Here is a 20,628-nt window from a genome sequence, read left to right as displayed (position 1 = left end):
GCAGCTGAGAGTGCTTGTCAGCAACATCTTATTAATGCGCTCCTCACTGGTTTCCCCCCCGACTTAGGCAACTGGTTGAGGAAACACTGTGTTGCGACGATTGAGAAAGGCAAAAGTTCTGATGTATTTCATCTAGATGATGATGGTAATGATCTAGATGAAGATACAACGGTCTTCTTCCAAAGTTCCCAAAGGGGCAGAGGAAGAGTTAGAGACCAACAAGGCCGCAGGCCGCCATTCAATTCAAACTCCACATCAAATTTGTACTGTTGGAACTGTAGGAAACGGGGACACTTGGCAAGAGTGTGTCGTTGTGTAAAACAATACCAATCAAAGGGTGGAGGAAGGGGCAGAGGAAAAGCCAAATTTTCAACATGACAAGCTTCCTCCCCTTTGACCGCTCAAGCTCATACAGAGAAAGAAATAACAGATGTCCATATGAAAGCAAAACATGTCATTGTCAGATTATTAGAATTTTTTTATTATTCGACCTCCTGTCCATACAAGAAGTTTGACAACGCTGTTTGTATGCCCAATGACAAAGGACCTGAGATCAAATTGTGTGCACACTAAAGTTAAAATTTGCAAAAATGAATGGAAAAGAATTACAAATAGCTTCTAAAAGTAAAATAAAAAATAAATCTGACAAGACGAGCAAAAAGGTGTTCTTATATGTTGTGCGTCATCCTTTTGTGCTGGTGTGTGTGTGCGTGTGCGCGCGGAGGATCCTCATGAATACGTATGTGTGTGAGTGAGATGTGTGTTCTATGGAAGAAATCAGTAATGGAGAATGAGGTGAGCAATAATAGGGAAATTGAGAAGTGGATGATGGCGTGTTTAAGTTGGTTGGCGAAACTAAGATGAGCAGTGTGTGGCAGTAGAGAAAACAAGACGTGAGTGGCAGAAAGTGACTAGAACGGTGGCTTGGTAGGATGAGAATAAGAGACAGCAAATGTTGTGTAGAAGACAGTGAAAGATGTCGAATGTGAACATGAGGCCAACAGCAAAGTTGGCCTGCCCTTTGAGAGGGTGAGACTGATAAGCAAGCCTGCGCTCGCGCGTAGTCGCGGGGCGGGGCTGTGCGCGTGGGCCTGTGCTATGCTCGTGTGGGCGGTTGGCCGGCATCATGATTGTTGCAGGAAATGGCCAGCCTGTGACCAATCAACATTGATGCTGCGCCCCCCCTCGCACGGGGGGTGCTATGGCTCCGGGCGAAGCAGGGAAAGTGTGAGTTTCTCAGAGAATGTTTGAATATTTGAAGCAGGGTGATGCTTAAGGAAGATGTGACAATATTTGCATGAAGGATAAAAGGCACTAATGGGAAAAAAAAAGTATAACCAAAACGTCAAAATAGAGGATGACGTTTGCGCAGCGTTGTTTGTTGGTATTGTTTATGAGCTCTGTCTCTGCTGTTTTTGTGTTGTCTGTGTGCTGTAAGTGTTATGTGTTAAAAGGATGAAATTGGCTAATATAGGTGCACAAAAGAATTTCTTAGACTGTAGTCTATCTGATTTGCACCGCGAAACAAAAACGATTTTGTAAAAATAGGAAGTGAAAAAAAAGCAAGCAATTTTGTTTATGGGCAGAAACTGGTCCACACTGCATTAATGCCTAGCCTTGATGAAACAAAATTTGAGAGATGGAAAGAACTTGCTTTCTGGAATTGGATGAAGAAAAATTATGAAATAACGACATTTCAAAGCGAAATTTAAAATTTGAGAATAAGAGAGCGATTGAGATAGTTAAAGTTAAGAAACAACAACAATTAACTATTATATTAAGTTACTGGCAGTTATTTTGTTGGTTTTTATCTTTTTATCTTGATTGGTTTGACACCTTGAGGAAGGAAAAATTAGGATGAGGAACACGGGTTGAGACAACCAGAAGCATTTTGAAAGGTGGGTCAAATTAAATGAAGATGAAATCATATGTAGTAAGACAATACTTTACTACATATGGATTCTCTAAATCAGTGGTCCCCAACCACCGGGCAACTTACAGTTTGATGTAGTTGCATACGAGTTATCCCATATTTACTCGATGTTTGTTTAAGGAACTGCATACCAGTTACCTTACATTTACTCAATGTGTGTTGAAGGGTCACACCCAACACCTGCCGCTGACCATCGACAGTGCTGTGGTGGAGCGAGTGAGCAGCGCCAAGTTCCTGGGGGTGCACATCAGTGAGGATCTCTCCTGGTCCACCAACACCGCATCACTGGCAAAGAAAGCCCAGCGCCGCCTGTACTTCCTGCGGAAACTCAGGCGAGCGAGCGCTCCTCCGGCCGTCATGACTGCATTTTACCGCGGCACCATTGAGAGCGTCCTCTCCAGCTGTATTGCTGTTTGGGGTGGCGGCTGCACTGACTACAACTTGAAGGCCCTGCAGCGCATAGTGAACACTGCTGGTAAGATTGCTGGTGCTTCGCTCCCCTCCTTGAAGGACATTTACACCTCCCATCTCACCCGCAAGGCGACCACGATTGTGAGTGATGCGAGTCACCCCGCTCACTCTTTGTTCGAGCTTCTGCCCTCTGGGAAGAGGTACAGAAGCCTCCGCTCCCGCACCTCCAGACTCTCAAACAGCTTCATACTCCAGGCTGTTAGGATCCTGAACTCGCTCCCCCGTTCTGCGTAGCGTCCTGTACTTTTACTGTCTGAACTGTCTGAATGCACACTGGCTCTTATTATTTATTATTTGTTATTACTCTTATTTATTGTTTGTGCCTTTTTGTTTATGATGTTTTTTACTTTTGCGCTATGCTTGCTGGCTCCGTTATTTATTGTGTTATCTGTTTATTTATTATTTATTCATCACTCTTACTATTGATTGTTTGAATTTTTGCCTTCTTGTTTTTATATTGTGTCGCGTACATGTATGTCTATCGTGTTATGTGTCTCGTCACCGTGGGATAGAGAAAAACGTAATTTCGGTCTCTTTGTGTGTTGTGACATGTGGAGAGATTGACAATAAAGCTGACTTTGACTTTGAAGTGTTTAGGACATGTTACTTATTAAAAAGTTAAAAGTTAAAGTCCCAATGATCGTCACACACACATCTGGGTGTGGTAAAATTTGTCCTCTGCATTTAACCCATTCCCGTGTGATTTTAATCTATCCCCTGGGGGAGAGGGGAGCAATGAGCAGCAGCGGTGCCGCGCTCGGAAATCATTTGGTGGTCTAACCCCCAATTCTAACCCTTAATGCTGAGTGCCAAGCAGGGAGGCAATGGGTCCCGTTTTTATAGGCTTTGGTATGACTCGGCCGGGGTTTGAACCCACAACCTTCCAGTCTCAGGGAGGACACTCTACCACTAGGTCACTGAGCTGGTCACTTAACTTACTTAAAATACTTAACATTGTATAAAAGTGTCATTTCTACAGTGTTGTCCCATGACAAGATATACCGTATTTTTCGGACTAAATGTCGCTCCGGACTATTCGTCGGATCAGCTATAAAATGCACAACAAAGTGAAAAAAAACATATATAAGTCACTCCAAGTCAATAAATCCCGTGATCGAATCCTTCGTCCTTTATGTAAACAACGCCGCGTGTGCGTCGCGCCGCTGACGTCAGTTGCAGTTCAAATTACCATAATCCCTTGCTACATCGTGGTTCGTTTACCACGTATTCACTACATCGCGGATTTTTTTAACCCCAAATTAAAAAAAATAAGATTCAAAATAAAACTTTTAAATTGAGGAATTATGGCATGAATGTTGCCCACTCGTCAGCGGAAGGCAGGGAGTGCCCACACAATTGCAGTTCATACACTTGTACCTTTTTATAAAAAAAAAATTATAATAATAAGAGTTCTGAAAACACATTTAAGAGTGTTATACCTTGTTATACAAAAATCGTTATGATAATAAAAAAGTTCTAAAAACATATTTACAGTATGTACACTTGTACCTTGTTATTAAAAGTGTTAAAATAATAAAAGCTGTTCTCAAAAGATATTTACAGTATTTGTTAAGAGTTCTCCATGTTATTTTTGTTATTCAGCCGTGCTTTGATTTGAGGTAGGGTGCATTATTTTGAAGGCCGTTTTCAGATGATACCATTTCAAATCATTAAATCTCCTGATTCTGGAAGTCAATGAATGGAACTCATTGTCAGTGAGGCTCCAATTATTCCACAGCGATAGTGCACCCTCATGCAGTTTAAAGTGAAAATAACATGTGAAGTGATCAACTATACTAGTAAGTAAGTAATGTGTTAATGATCACGTAAAAATGTGTGAATACTGTAATTTTCGGACTATAAGACGCAATTTTTTTCATAGTTTGGGTGGGGGGGAGACTTATACTCCGGAGCGACTTATATGGTTTTTTTTTCAAAAACTTTCAAAAAAAAAAAGTGAAACCGCGATAAACGAACCGCAATGTAGCAAGGGATTACTGTAATTTGAATTTCAAGTGATGACAGCAGCGCAACGTCGCGTCAGCAGCAACTCTTCGAGTCAATCTTTGTCCTTTATGTAAACAACCGCCGCGCTGCTGACGCAGCGTCGCAACAACACGTGAGCAACAACAGGCTAAACGATAGGTATGCTAACGTGACATAAACACAAACTAAGAGCTGAGAACGGCCCTGACGTAAAATTCAGTTATTGAAAAAGCTATTACATAAATAACACATTAATAAAACCATCTGCGTCACTCCAATTCATTAAATCCATCAATCGTCCTTTGTCAACAATGCGTGCGCGTCGCTGACGGCTCTTGCACTTCAAAATATTCCACAGGCCCATATAACGATATATACTATTATATAAGCAATAATGTTATCAAACCAACTATGCACTGTAAATCATTAAATCCATTGATCAAATTCCTCGTCCTTTGTCAACATCGCCGCGCGTGCGCCCTGACGTCAGCCTCGTCGTTATTCCACAGATCTACTATATAACTATATTGTAGCGTTAACAAAGTTCAAGGAAAGAAGTGGGTTTGGTAAACGGCTCTTTATTTAACAAAACAAACTTACAGGCGTGTGGTGAAAGACAGCTCGGTAGAGTAGGACCGGGCGTACGTAAAAGCATTTGTCCTTTATATAAACAACCGCCGCGCTGCTGACGTCAGCATTACCATTTCCCGTGACTCCCGGTTCAAGATGGTGGACAGGTCTGCACGTCGTCAACCAGCTAAAGCGATCATCTAGTGTTTCTATGTATCTCTATGAAGCCAAATCCCAAAGTAGTAGTAGAAGAAGAAGCACATGTGATTGGCGCGTTGCTGAAGGGCTGCTGACGTCAGCAGCGCGACGTTGCGCGTCACTCGACGGAGCTCTCTTTAACTTCCATGGATTGAAGTCGGGCGCCGGCACTCGGCCGGGTAGCTGTCCAGGGACGGTGGATGGGCCTCGGTCATGGCTTTTACGCACGCCCGGTCCTATTCTATGGAGCTCTCTTCCACTTCCGTGGCCGGAAGTCCACGCCGCCAAACACCTGTAAGTTTGTTTTGTTAAATAAACAGCCGTTTACCAAACCCACGTCTTTCCTTGAACTTTGTTAACGCTACAATATAGTTATATAGTAGATCTGTGGAATAACGACGAGGCTGACGTCAGGGCGCACGCGCGGCGATGTTGACAAAGGATGAGGAATTTGATCGATGGATTTAATGATTTAGAGTGCACAGATGGTTTGATAACATTATTGCTTATATAATAGTTATCTTATATATAATTTATATATCGATATATGGGCCTGTGGAATATTTTGAAGTGCAAGAGCCATCAGCGGCGCGCACGCATTGTTGACAAAGGACGATTGATGGATTTAATGAATTGGAGTGACGCAGATGGTTTTATTAACGTGTTATTTATGTAATAGTTTTTTGAATAACTCTGAATTTTACGTCAGGGCCGTTCTCAGCTCTTAGTTTGTGTTTACGTCACGTTAGCATACCTATCGTTTAGCCTGTTGTTGCTCGTTCATGACTGTTCTTGGTGTTGGATTTTGTCGAATAAATTGCCCCCCAAAATGCGATTTATACTCCGGAGCGACTTATATATGTTTTTTTCCGCTTTTTTTGGGCATTTTATGGCTGGTGCGACTTATACTCCGGTGCGACTTTTAGTCCGAAAATTACGGTAATTTCACATATAAGTAGCTCCTGAGTATAAGTTGCCCCCCCCACCCAAACTATGGGGGGAAAAAAAAGTGACTTATACTTTGAAAAATACGGTAATTAAAACATTGCAGAAATGAAAGGGGTGTACTCACTTATGTGAGATACTGTATGAATGTATGTACGTACGTACGTACGTACGTACGTACGTACGTACGTACGTACGTACGTACGTACGTATGTATGTATGTATGTATGTATGTATGTATGTAAGTACGTACGTACGTACGTATTTATTTATTTATTTATTTATTTATTTATCTATCAAAGACATTTTATCTATAAAATATATTTTATTGATCTACACTTTCCTATCTCATTTAGTGATACCATATATTCGGTCCCAAAACCTTTATTCATAATTCACTAATCTTGTATGATCCTGAGAGCCAAAAATAGGTCTGCAGGTGTTTTCCATTCGGGTTCCAGTGCTTTGGAAGGCCCTACGTACCAGACATTAGAGCCTCAGCAGAAATGTTTGAAACACGACTAAAAATGAATTATCCATCCATCCATCATCCATCTTCTGTACCGCTTGTCACCACGGGGGTCGTGGGCGTGCTGGAGCCTATTTCAGCAATCATCGGGCAGCAGGCGGGGGACACCCTGAACTGGTTGCCAGCCAATTGCAAAGCACACAGAGAGGAACAACCATAGGCACTCACGCTCATACTTACAGGCAATTTGGAGTGCTCAATCAGCCTACCATGCATGTTTTTGGGATGTGGGAGGAAACCAGAGTTCCGGAAACTCACGCAGGCACGGGGAGAACATGCAAACTCCTCAGAGGGAGGTGGAATTGAACCCACACCCTCCGAACTGTGAGGCGGACGTGTGAACCAGTGCCCCACCAAGCCACCCTAAAAATGTATTACCGTTTTTTTCCGTGTATAATGCGCAAAATTTAACTAATTTATTGTCCTAAAATCTGGGGTGCGCATTATACATGGGTACAAATTTTCTTTAATTTTTTTTTATTTATTCTATTTTTTTTAAGAAAATCATGGTAAAACAAAACCAACAACAGGACTGACCGACAAAGTTGTGGAACAAAAAGACAGGGTGACATTACCAAAGACAGGAACAGAAACCAAATCATCATGACAGTAACACATGCAATGATCCGATGGTGAGCGAGGAGCAGACAGGACTAAAATACAAAACACGTTACATTGATTGAGGTGACACAGGAAGGGAGGGGCGACGCGAACAGAAACTATGGCAACCTAGACACATAGAAAAACTGGGGATGAGACATGACAAATCTCCCTCGAAATAAAACTTGAAATCACCTTTCTTCTTGTTTGTTGTCAATCGCGCATCACATTCAGCCATCCTGCCCAACACACTTAGTCAGTAAAATTTACAATTGACGACACATCGTTTGATGCGATGATGCAATCCTTGATGGTGTGTTATTGTCAAATATTGTTTGCTTTTTAATCTCCATCGCGGACCGGACGTCATACGGAGGCAGTATGGATCCGATGCGCAGAACGGATGCGCAAGACACGTCAGCTATATAAAGAGCGAGAGTTGTTTTCTTCCTATTAGTTTCAATTCACAGTTTAATTAGCAGTTTCAATCAGCAAATAATAAAATGCGTATTATAGGTAATATTTTATTTCACAACACTTTGCCTTGTTCCTTTCGTCTCTGCTGTTCACTTCAAACACGCTCCATACGAACGCAATGCTCTCGTATCAGACGCTTGCTCGATCACCTGCTCGTTTGCTGTCACAATGTACCCTACACGAATCCGAAACATTTGTTGCGGCTCCGAGTCACGACGAGGGGCAAGTTTTGGTTTCTAAGGGTGTTTTTATTCCTCTTCAACTTCTCTCCCATACAGAGCCGCCTTTTTCACATGTCCGCACGCCTTTTTCACATGTCCGCACTGATCGCGGTGGTGCCTTTACGGGCAGTCGGAGAAATCAACGCCAACAAAAAAAAAAATACATCCAGCCTAGTTAAGACCATACCTAACACTATAAAAATGGGACCCATTGCCTCCCTGCGTGTGTGACGATCATTGGGACTTAAAAAAAAAAAATTAAAAAAAATTGGGTGCATATTATACATGGGTACAGGCTTTTTTCCAGCATCAACATGCCATTTTTAGGGTGCGTATTATACATGGGGGCGCATTATACACGAAAATAAACGGTAATTTATTGTCCTAAAATCTGGGGTGCGCATTATACATGGTTACACAATGCTCTCGTATCAGACGCTTGCTCGATCACCTGCTCGTTTGCTGTCACAATGTACCCTACACAAATCTGAAACATTTCTTCGCTATCGAGTTTGCTAGCGCATGCGCAGTGATACTGACCGGCAGAATAACATCCGGTTGTTCCCAAAGATGATCTTTTTTCTGAAATAATTTTACGTTTACGGACTTAAGTAGGAGTCAAAATTGGGGTGCGTATTATACTTGGGTACAGGCTTTTTTTCAGCATCACCATGCCATTTTTAAGGTACGTATTATACATGGGGGCGCATTATACGCGGAAAAAAACGGCATATATATATATATATATATATATATATATATATATATATATATATATATATATATATATATGTATATACTCTTGCATTTAGTTAAGTTAAAGTCCCAATGATCGTCACACACACATCTGGGTGTGGTAAAATTTGTCCTCTGCATTTAACCCATCCCCGTGTGATTTTTGAGCCATCCCCTGGGAGAGAGGGGAGCAGTGAGCAGCAGCGATGCCGCGCTCGGGAATCATATGGTGATCTAACCCCCCAATTCCAACCCTTAATGCTGAGTTCCAAGCAGGGAGGCAATGGGTCCTGTTTTTATAGTCTTTGGTATGACCCGGCCGGGGTTTGAACCCACAACCTTTCAGTCTCAGGGCGGACACTCTACCACTAGTGCACTGAGCTGGTTGGCCTGTTTGATCGCCGCTTCTAACCCTAACACCCCCCTCCCCCCTTGGGGGAGGACCTTGGTGACGATGACCAAATTGGAAGTCGATGTCTGGATTTTCATCGACTAACTGTGACAAGATCTGAGGTCGACCATCTACTCAGAGATGCTGCTATTGAGGCTTTCTACATTCACCAACCACTTCACTGAAGCCATCTTCTTGCAGTGCTTCATCTGATTGAATAGACTTTTACACTATTTTAACTCACATTCCATTGCATTACGTTTTAAATCTTGCTCACCAGCATCAATTGCAGCCTAGTCATCCTGTAAGAGGATTTCCTCCATCTGAAGCCCCGTGTGAAGGTTTCTAATTTTTCCCCAGATGTGTTTTTGGTTTTTCTTGTCCCCCTGTGGGTTAAGATCAGGGGATGCCATTAACTGTCAACTGTGGGTACATGAAGCCCTTTTGAGACATGTTTGTGTGACTAAGAGATATATAAATAGATTTCACTTGACTTGAAAATTAATTATGAGCAAAATTACATAAGAAAATGTTGGCTTCAAAACTCAGGTGCAAACTTGAAAAAAAAATCTAATTACAGACAAAGCTGTGTCCCTTTTGCATCATAGTCATGTTGCAGTAGTGGCCAAAAGTCATATTAGAGACAAAGCTGTGCCCCTTTTGCATCCATAGTCATGTTGCAGTTGTGCAAGCAGTGTTTTGAATCGTCGAAGCTTCTCACAAAAATAAATCCAAAAAAGGTTCTATACAAACCCCCGAACTATAATTAATCAACAAAATCAATCACACTGGCCTAATTAAGATGAGACAATTGATTAAAAGAACATTGATAAATGGAGTGATAAATGAGAATATGTAATCCAAGAGACAACAAACAAAACATGAAAACTATTGAAACATTCAAACAAATCTTGATTTTGTTATTATAGGCGTATGATGTACCTGAATTGTTTCAGCTTGCTTATGTCTCCATAGGCAAGGGTTAGTGTTTCAGGACGACTGGCGTAGAAGTAGTCCTTGTATTCATCCCACCATACTTCCACTACACGAACATAATTCTGCAAACATGCACGCATTTATATTTGCTTCAAGAAATTTGAACAAATACAGGGTAAAAACAATTAACACGAACCTTAACCATTTTTAATAAGGACTTAGTATAACAAGTGAAAGAAACCTGTTATATTAGTGTGAATGAAAAAAAAACATTTTACAGGCATGGTTTTATGTAACATTAACATATTGTTTCTATTATATTTTCATATTATAAATGCTGTAACAACTAGGCATGGGCAGGAAACTCTGGTCCTTGAGGGCCGGTGTCCTGCATATTTTCTGTCTCCCTGTTGCAACACACCTGATTCAAATTGTCAGATAATCAGCAAGGTCTGCAGAAGCTGGTTAACAATCCTGATCATTCGAATCAGGTGTGTTGCAACAGGGAAACAGAAAACATGCAGGGCACTGGCCCTCAAGGACCAGGGTTGCCTACTCATGAACTAAAAGGAGGTTCAGCTGCTTCCGTACTCACAAACAGTAGCATTCTAACCTCCACATGTCACAAAACTGACTAAAGAGTCACAGCTGAGAACTGGGAAACACATCTATTATTGGAACTGAATTAGCTTCCCTCACAAAATCTACCATGGAATCCACTAGAAAGCATATTCCAAACTGGGAAAGCACATCTGCTATTGGAACTAAATTAGCCTCCCTCGCAAACTCTACCATAGAATCCACTTGAAAGCATAATCCAAACTGGGAACAACACTCACAATGTCTGTTTTGAATCAATCCACAGAGTAGACAGGTTTAAGCAAAGACAATCAGCTTTCATGGTCACTGTCACATGAAATTGACCCCTGCGGAGCCACAAAACACCAGCGCCAACATACATACACTGACCGCATGCCAGAAAATTGGATTAGCATGTCTCGAACTGGCATATTCATGGGTCTATGCCAGACAATTTGGCATCCACAGAACCAATGTGGTGAGTCCCCCAGCCCTCAAACAAACTCACAGTGACACCTTCACTTACCAATCCTGGAAGAACTGTGAGCCCTTGTGACAAAGGCAGGGTTGGACTCACACGCTCAGGATAAGCTATGCACTAATGTGCATCTGATGGTTTAACGTTTTCTTTCACGACTTTCCATGGTTGAACAAAAACAATTTCTGACATGTTCGGGTGATTTTGTTGTGAAGTGTGCAAAGCACTGTTACATGGATTTTTTTCAACAATACTACATCAGCATCTGAGAAGTTCCACACTCATTCATTCAGAGCAATCACTGAGTTGATTACAATAAAAAAATCCTGTTATAACGATGCCTTCATGTGAAAGAAATAATTATGAAATCACAAAGTGGTACATTTTCCCTCCTTCACAGACAAGGAAGTAGGCAACTCTATGTTGCATGAGCAGTTCTACTTAAGGAGATGCAAAACTTGCTCTCCAAGGAAGTGTGCAACTCTATACTGCATGAGCAGTTCTACTTAAGGAGACGCAAAACTTGTTCCTGTCCCTAAAACCTCCCGCCTGAAACCTCTCACTTGAAACCTCTCTTCTAACATTTCTCTGGAAAAAAAGAAAAATATATTTGCAACTCATTGTTTTTACTTTGTACTCCCTGTTGCCGTCATCATTTTTGCCTCTAGCCTTGCAACGCTAACGGTGTTGTGTGCGGAACAATGGCTTTGGCATGCCATTCGAAGGTCAGCAGTTTAAGGCTTGACTGGAAAGTGTCGTCTCTGCTGACGCGCCTTGCAGCTTTGGTGCAAGGCCACCCCCTCATGCCTGAGCAGAGAAGAACCCCCTGAGCCTTGTGACTTTTTTTCATTTTTGAATTAAACTTGAGTCATTGATAATGAAGGGGTACACACGCCGGACTTGTGTGTGGGCAGCATGGGATCAATGTCCGCTCAGTCGCGGTGCGCATGTAGGTGTGACTGGTTGTTCATCTCTACATGTGCTCTGCGACTGGCTGGCAACCAGGTCAGAATGTAGTCTACCTTTCACCCGGTGTCACCTGGGATAGGCTCCAGCACCTACTGCGAACCTGAACAGGATAAGCGGTGTTGAAAATGAATGGCTGGAGTTGAACTTGATTTTTGCTACTCTCTATTTCATTTTTTCTCAAAATTTGCTTCTTCCTGTGACATTGGCCTTCATCCTCTTTGGTGTGCCCCACTGCTACCTCGTAGCATGCAGACGCGCAGTCAATAAATCAAATGAACCCGTACCAATGTCAAATGACGATATAACGACGCGTGAACAATTCAGCTTTCATAAAGCGTCTCAGAACACGTCGGGTTTACATTAGGTGGTGACTGGTGAAAGGAAATAGACAAGACAGGAGACTTTAGCTGCAAAGAAGCTGCTTACTTCTTGCTCTTAAATCAGACAAGAAGAGGCTAATCCTTGTGATATGTACTATGTACGTATGATATGTATGATAAGTAGTCATAAGTAGATATGTCCATGTAAACTTTGGTGTCAATTGATAGCTGTTTTGGGGAATTTTAAGCCAGGCATGGGCTAACTATGACCTGGAGGCCATGTACGTTCAGCTTTGTAATCCGACCCGCAGTAGTTGTTTAAACTACCGTATTTTCATGACCATATAGGTAAGGCGCACCTAAAAGTCGGGAACTTTCTCCCAAATGGACGCATGGCACCTCATGGTGTGGTGTGCCGTGCCCTAAAGTGTGACCAAAACTTGTGGATGCGGTTATGTGAATGGGAGCATTTCTGGCCGGCACGCTATTTGTATAGAGAGGCGGATGTAACTGAGGCCAGCATGCGGAGATTAAGGGAGAAGGTTGCACGTCAGCGATTACGCCAAAGACATGACCCCCCACCCCCTGTGGGTAAATAGTGCTGGTATGTGCGTTGAACAACACAACATCGGTTTGGCAAAGCTGTATCACTCTTCTTCGACATTTTAACGTTGCGTGTGTGAGCCCTTCTATGAAAATGAGTGAACCGAAGAAAAAAAAAGTGGACAGTGCAAACTATGCTAGCCAGCAGTCGACGCGCAAGCAGGAGATCGCTGCAGAGAAGTTGCTGGCGAATTTACACCTAGCAAAAAAAATTTCACAGACAAACTTGTATTCAATTTTCTGTACCAAGGCAAGTTTTTTGCTGGCATTCAAATTGGCAAAGGCCAGCAACCCTTTGAAAGCCTGCATAATGGAGACAGCAGGTCTCTTTGTCAGAAGGACAAAGGCAAGTTTGAAAAAATCTGTTTATTACGAAGGACAGTGACTCGCCGTGTGGAACTCATTGATGAAAGTATTGCCGGTGAGTTAAACAAAAAGGCAGAGTCCTTTACATTATATTCAATAGCACTGGATTAAAGAAAGACACTGCCCAGCTCCTAGTTTTTATCCGGGTGATTAACAAAAGGTTTGAGATAATGGAGACATTTTTAACCATGGAGTCCCTAAAAAGAAAAACGCAGGGTGAGGACTTGTATGACAGGATGTCTGCTGCCATCGAGAGTAAAGCTACCTTGGAGTAAACTTGTCAATATCACCACAGATGAATTCTCCAATGAAACTGGAAAAAACTTTGGGGCTGCTGAAAAGAATCCAGGATAAAGTGAAAGAGAGAAACCTTGACCAGGTTGTTGTTTTTTAACTGCATTATTCATCAGGAATCTCTGTGTAAGTCTGTGCTGCAACGTAATCATGTGGTGATTCCAGTGGCAAAACTTGTGAAATTTATACGAGTAAAGGGACTACAGCACCGCCAGTTCATTGCCTTCCTGGAGGAAACCGATGCAGATCACCAGGACTTGCTTTACCATTCTTGTATCCTTTGGTTAAGTTTGGGAAAAGTTTTTCAAAGAGTGTGGGAGCTTAAAGAGGAGATTTACATATCTTTGGAGTTGGGGGAGAAATCCAACAAATTTCCTAAATTGAGTGACAAGAACTGGCTTTGTGACTTTGTGTTTGCTGTGGGTTGGAATAATTTAGGTAAAGCCTTGGCCTGCCAGACCTGAGTCCTTATATTTTACGAGTTGAACTCGTATCATTCAACTAAGTTCCAGGGATGTCCTTTGACCCCAATCAGGTTTATGTATCCTTCCTGTCCTTTTCTTATCATTTTGTTTATTTCTGTAAGAGGCCTTCACTAGCGATGAGCAGAGCTCCTTTGTACAGGCAAAACATTATTTGTTTAGTTCAAAGGAACTTCTTTCCTTTTTATTAACTGTAGCTTTGATTCATAGATTGTTGTTGATCGGAACTGTTTATGTTGTTACAGAAAAGACATACAGTTTGAAGTAGTTGCATATAAGTTATCCCTTGTTTACTTAATGTTTGTTTAAGGAACTGCATAAAAGTTACCTCACATATACCGTAATTTTCGGACTATAAGTCAAGTTTTTTTTTCATAGTTTGGGTGGGGGGGTGACTTATACTGAGGAGCGACTTACAGTGCCTTGCGAAAGTATTCGGCCCCCTTGAACCTTTCAACATTTCGCCACATTTCAGGCTTCAAACATAAAGATATAAAATTTAATTTTTTTGTCAAGAATCAACAAGTGGGACACAATTGTAAAGTGGAAAGGAATTTATTGGATAATTTAAACTTTTTTAACAAATAAAAAACTGAAAAGTGGGGCGTGCAATATTATTCGGCCCCTTTACTTTCAGTGCAGCAAACTCACTCCAGAAGTTCAGTGAGGATCTTTGAATGATCTAATGTTGTCCTAAATCAAAGTCAAAGTCAAAGTCTGCTTTATTGTCAACGTCTTCACATGCCGAGACACACAAAGAGATCGAAATTACGTTTTCTCTATCCCACGGTGACAAGACATATTACACGATAGACATACAAGTAAACAACGCAATATAAAAAACAAGAAGGCACAAACAATACATAATAAGAGTAATAATAAATAATAAATAAACAGATAACACAACAAATAAGAGCCAGTGTGCATACAGACAGTAAAAGTACAGGACGCTACGCAGAACGAGGAAGCGAGTTCAGGATCCTAACAGCCTGGAGTATGAAGCTGTTTGAGAGTCTGGTGGTGCAGGAGCGCAGGCTTTTGTACCTCTTCCCAGAGGGCAGAAGCTCAAACAAAGAGTGAGCGGGGTGACTCACATCACTCACAATCGTGGTCGCCTTGCGGGTGAGATGGGAGGTGTAAATGTCCTTCAAGGAGGGGAGCGAAGCACCAATAATCTTACTAGCTGTGTTCACTATGCGCTGCAGGGCCTTCAAGTTGTAGTCAGTGCAGCCGCCACCCCAAACAGCAATACAACTGGAGAGGACGCTCTCAATGGTGCAGCGGTAAAATGTAGTCATGACGGCCGGAGGAGCGCTCGCTCGCCTGAGTTTCCGCAGGAAGTACAGGCGGCGCTGGGCTTTCTTTGCCAGTGATGCGGTGTTGGTGGACCAAGAGAGATCCTCACTGATGTGCACCACTAGGAACTTGGCGCTGCTCACTCTCTCCACCACAGCACCGTCGATGGTCAGCGGCAGGTGTTGGGTGTGACCCTTCCGGAAGTCCACAACAATCTCCTTGGTCTTGTCGACGTTCAGCAGGAGGTTGTTGTCCCTGCACCACGTGGTCAGAAGGTCAACCTCCAGCCTGTATTGAGTCTCGTCTCCCTTGGTGATGAGACCCACCAGAGTCGTGTCGTCAGCAAACTTCACTATACGGTTGTCGCTGAAGGTTGCAGTGCAGTCACGCGTCAGGAGGGTGAAGAGCAGCGGACTGAGCACGCAGCCTTGGGGGGCCCCCGTGCTCAGCGTGATGCTGGCGGAGATTTTGTCGCCAACACGTACTACCTGTGGCCTCTGACAGAGGAAGTCCAGTAGCCAGTTGCAGAAGTAGGTACTGAGGCCCAGCGTGTCAAGTTTGCTGATGAGGCGTTGTGGCACAATGGTGTTGAAGGCAGAACTGAAGTCCACAAACAGCAATCTCACATACGAGTCCTTTCTCTCCAGGTGGGTGAGGGCCGAGTGGAGGGCAGAGCAGATGGCATCCTCAAAGGACCGTTTGGCTTGGTACGCAAACTGGAAGGGGTCAATGGTGTGGGGGGGGGAGAACGGATTGGATGTGCTCCATGACAAGCCGCTCAAAGCACTTAATGATGATGGGCGTAAGTGCCACGGGGCGGTAGTCATTGAAGCAGGACGGAGTGGGTTTCTTCGGCACAGGTACGATGGTGGCAGCTTTGAAACACGACGGGACGATGGCTTGCTGCAGGGAAGTGTTTAAGATGTCTGTGAAGACATCCGTCAGCTCACCAGCGCAGTCCTTCGGCGCTCGACCCGGGATGTTGTCAGGGCCCGCCGCCTTACGGATGTTGATAGCGGAAAGCGCCCTCCTCACGCTGTCGGCGGAGAGGCACAGGGGCAGCTCGTGTGAAGGGGGAGTGGCCTTCAGCGGGCAAGTGCTGTTCTGAGCGTTGATGACTGATGATGATAAATACAATGCACCTGTGTGTAATCAAGTCTCCGTATAAATGCACCTGCTCTTTGATAGTCTCAGGGTTTTGTTTAAAGCGCAGAGAGAACCATGAAGACAAAGGAACACACCAGGCAGGTCCGAGATACTGTTGTGGAGAAGTTTAAAGCCGGATTTGGATACAAAAAGATTTCCCAATCTTTAAACATCTCAAGGAGCACTGTGCAAGCAATTATATGTATTGAAATGGAAGGAGTATCAGACCACTGCAAATTTACCAAGACCCGGTCATCCCTCCAAATTTCCATCTTAAACAAGGAGAAGGCTGATCAGAGGTGCAGCCAAGAGGCCTATGATCACTCTGGATGAACTGCAGATAACTACAGCTGAGGTGGGAGAGTCTGTCCATAGGACAACAATCAGTCGTGCACTGCACAAATGTGGCCTTTATGGAAGAGTGCCAAGAAGAAAGCCATTTCTCAAAGATATCCATAAAAAGTCTCGTTTAAAGTTAGCCACAAGCCACCTGGGAGAGACACCAAACATGTGGAAGAAGGTGCTCTGGTCAGTTAAAACCAAAATCAAACTTTTTGGCCACAATGCAAAACGATATGTTTGGCGTAAAAGCAACACAGCTCATCACCCTGAACACACCATCCCTGCTGTCAAACATGGTGGTGGCAGCATAATGGTTAGGGCCTGCTTTTCTTCAGCAGGGACAGGGAAGATGGCTCAAATTGATGGAAAGATGGATGGAGCCAAATACAGGACCATTCTGGAAGAAAACCTGTTGGAGTCTGCGAAAGACCTGAGACTGGGACAGAGATTTATCTTCCAACAGGACAATGATCCAAACATAAAGCCAAATCTACAATGGAATGGTTCACAAATAGACGTATCCAGGTGTTAGAATGGCCAAGTCAAAGTCCAGACCTGAATCCAATCGAGAATCTCTGGAAAGAGCTGAAGACTGCTGTTCACAAATGCTCTCCATCCAACCTCACTGAGCTCGAGCTGTTTTGCAAGGAAGAATGGGCAAGAATTCCAGTCTCTCGATGTACAAAACTGATAGAGACACACCCCAAGCGACTTGCAGCTGTAATTGCAGCAAAAGGTGGCGCTACAAAGTATTAGTGCAAGCGGGCCGAATAATACTGCACACCCCACTTTTCAGTTTTTTATTTGTTAAAAAAGTTTAAATTATCCAATAACTTCACGATTGTGTCCCACTTGTTGTTGATTCTTGACAAAAAAATTAACATTTATATCTATGTTTGAAGCCTGAAATGTCGCAAAATGTTGAAAGGTTCAAGGGGGCCAAATACTTTCGCAAGGCACTGTATATGTGAATTTTTTCACAAATTTTAAAAATTCAAAAAAAAAAAAAAAAGAAGGAAAAAAAAGTCAAACTGTGATAAACAAACCGCGATGTAGCAAGGGATTACTGTAATCTGAATTTTTAAGTGACGTCAGTGGCGCGGTGCGGTGGATGTTTACATAAAGGACAAAGATTCGATCACGGGATGACGAAGATGACGAAGGGCCCCCGTACTACCGGTATCATTAGCGACTTTGTTTGTAAGTGACACGGAGGATGAAGAGTTTGAAGGTTTTAATTAGGGGTGTAACGATTCATCGATACACATCGATTAATCGATATAATGCTCTACGATTTATTGGCATTGATGCTAAACGTAAACATCGATTTATATCGCCGTGTTTGACCTCGGACATTAGACGCGACTTTATTTTGAAATCCAGTTCATTGTTGCTTGCTTCCTCTTTCCGAGAGCAGTGCGCGCGGCGTTGTTGTGTGGTGAGCAGAGCAGGCACGTGAAAGGGGAGTTGACAACTAGTACGCGGCTCCTGGGCTGGTGCTATGGCTAGTGTCCAAAAAGACGAAGAAATTTGCTCCCCTTTAGGCTTCAAGTCATTCGTTTGGAAGCACTTTGGATTCCAAAGAAAAGATGGCTCAACGGACAAGACACGTGCAGTTTGTAAATCCTGCCATGCGGTGATCAAATATTCAGGGACCACAAATCTCGCCGCACATTTAAAGAAAAAACACGACATCAAAGTTCAGTGTTAAAATAAGCACTTTATATACTACAATACTCTTGTAATTTCCTAAATAAAGAGTTTGCAGTACCTAGTTGATTTTGCGTATGAATTGTTATATATCAGGATATTGTTCTATATTTTTTATTTAAAAATATATATACATCAATCGTAGAGCACTATATCGCGATATATCGCGAATGAATCGCAGCAGGCTTTACGATATCGGCAAATATCGTATCGTAGTTCTTTGTATCGATATGATATCGTATTGTGACAAAACCCGCGATTTACACCCCTAGTTTTAATCATTTGAAGTGACACAGAAGGTTTGAAAAACTATTATGGCTTTTACGCACGCCCGGTCCTACTCTATGGAGCTCTCTTCCACCTCCGTGGCTAGAAGTGCCACCTCCGGGATGGAAGTCCACGCCGCCACACACCTGGAAGTCGACACCGGTGCTTGGGGCCGCGTGGTGGTGAACTATTTATGTTATAGTTATTTGATATATTTTATTTCGTATAGCAACTTGTATATGCCTGCTGAGATCTACTAACCGGACAGTGCGTAACTGCTGTGCATCTGGAGCGGCTAGCGTGCTATCGGGCTGACCGGGCCATTGTACGAGGGGGAACGTCGCGAGGAGGTGGAATGTGCGTCTACATCCGTGACGAATGGTGCCGGGACTCTGTGATGGGATGCAAGCACTGATCGCCTCTGGCGAAGTTTGTGATCTCCAGGCTGTTGGGGTCCTGAACTCTCTCCCCCGTTGTTTACTTGTATGTTACTCGTGTACTCTGTCTCGTCACCGTGGGATGGAGGAAACGTAATTTCGATTTCTTTGTGTGTCTTTGCATGAAGGAATTGACAATAAGGCTGACTCTAACTCTGACTCTGATATGTTTTTATCGTTACTTGTTGGCTTGTTGAACTCTTGTTTTGTTAAATAAAGAGACGTTTACCAAACCCATGTCTTTCCTTGTACTTTGTTAACGCTATAATATAGTTATGTACTAGATCTGTAGAATAACGACGAGGCTGACGTCAGGGCGCACGCGCGGCATTGTTGACAAAAGACGAGGAATTTGATCGATGGATTTAATGATTTGGAGTGATGCAGATGGTTTGATAATATTGTTGTTTATGTGATAGTTATTTGATACATACTTTATATATCCTCTGTGGAATATTTAGAATATTTAGACGTCAGCGGCGCAGCGCATACGCGGCATCGTTTCCATAAAGGACGACCGATGGATTTAATGAATTGGAGTGACACAGATGGTTTTATAAACGTGTTATTTATGTAATAGTTATTTGAATAACTCTGAATGTCACGTCAGGCCTGTTCTCAGCTCTTTGTTTGTGTTTATGTCATGTTAGCATACCTATCGTTTAGCCTCTTGTTGCTCGTTCATGTCTGTTCTTGGTGTTGGATTTTGTCGAATAAATTCCCCCCAAAATGCGACTTGTAGTCCGGAGCGACTTATACCGTTTTTTTCCATGTATAATGCACCCTCATGTATAATACACACCCTAAAAATGGCATGTCGATGCTGGAAAAAAGCCTGTACCCATGTATAATACGCACCCAAATTTTGACTCCTACTTAAGTCCGTAAACGTAAAATTATTTCAGAAAAAAGCTCATCTTTGGGAACAACCGGATGTTATTCTGCCGGTCAGTATCACTGCGCATGCAGTAGCAAACTCGATAGCGAAGAAATATGTGAGACTCTCAACGGGATCACCAATATTTGTGATGTTCCAGTTATTTATCACAATTATTTATTATTATAATAATAATATATATAATATATATAATAGTTATTCATTTATTATTCACAATTGTCATGGTGATCTCTCTGGTGATTTCTTATCTAGGCCGGATGTTGCCGTTGATTTCTCCGACTGCCCATAAAAGCACCACCGCGATCAGTTAAGTTAAAATGAAAAGAGAGGAAAGTGACGTGCGGACATGTGAAAAAGGCGGCTCTGTATGGGAGAGAAGTTGAAGAGGAGTAAAAACACCCTTGGAAACCAAAACTTGCCCCTTGTCGTGACTCGGAGACGCAACAAAT

At 42.7% G+C, this 20,628-nt stretch overlaps 1 protein-coding gene across 6 annotated transcripts in view; it reads right to left on the bottom strand.

Moving 5' to 3' along the window:
- The window catches only part of LOC133151703 (N-acetylgalactosaminyltransferase 7-like), a 256,760-nt gene that overhangs the window by 112,915 nt on the left and 123,217 nt on the right, over window positions 1–20,628 (bottom strand). For 4 of the 6 annotated variants that reach the window (XM_061274943.1, XM_061274945.1, XM_061274946.1 and 1 more), the window contains one exon: window positions 9,999–10,114. The exons of 1 other annotated variant lie outside the window; for it this stretch is intronic. In XM_061274943.1, coding sequence (XP_061130927.1) covers window positions 9,999–10,114 — 116 coding nt within the window. Of the gene's footprint in view, window positions 1–9,333; window positions 9,443–9,998; window positions 10,115–20,628 lie in introns of all 6 variants that reach the window. One more of the 6 variants, XM_061274947.1, reaches the window with a different exon arrangement.

This window comes from Syngnathus typhle, linkage group LG3 (assembly GCF_033458585.1).
Source record: "Syngnathus typhle isolate RoL2023-S1 ecotype Sweden linkage group LG3, RoL_Styp_1.0, whole genome shotgun sequence".
Lineage (NCBI taxonomy): Eukaryota > Metazoa > Chordata > Actinopteri > Syngnathiformes > Syngnathidae > Syngnathus > Syngnathus typhle.
The sequence above is the reverse complement of the archived record's forward strand: the minus strand, read 5'-3'. Positions and strand labels throughout refer to the sequence as shown.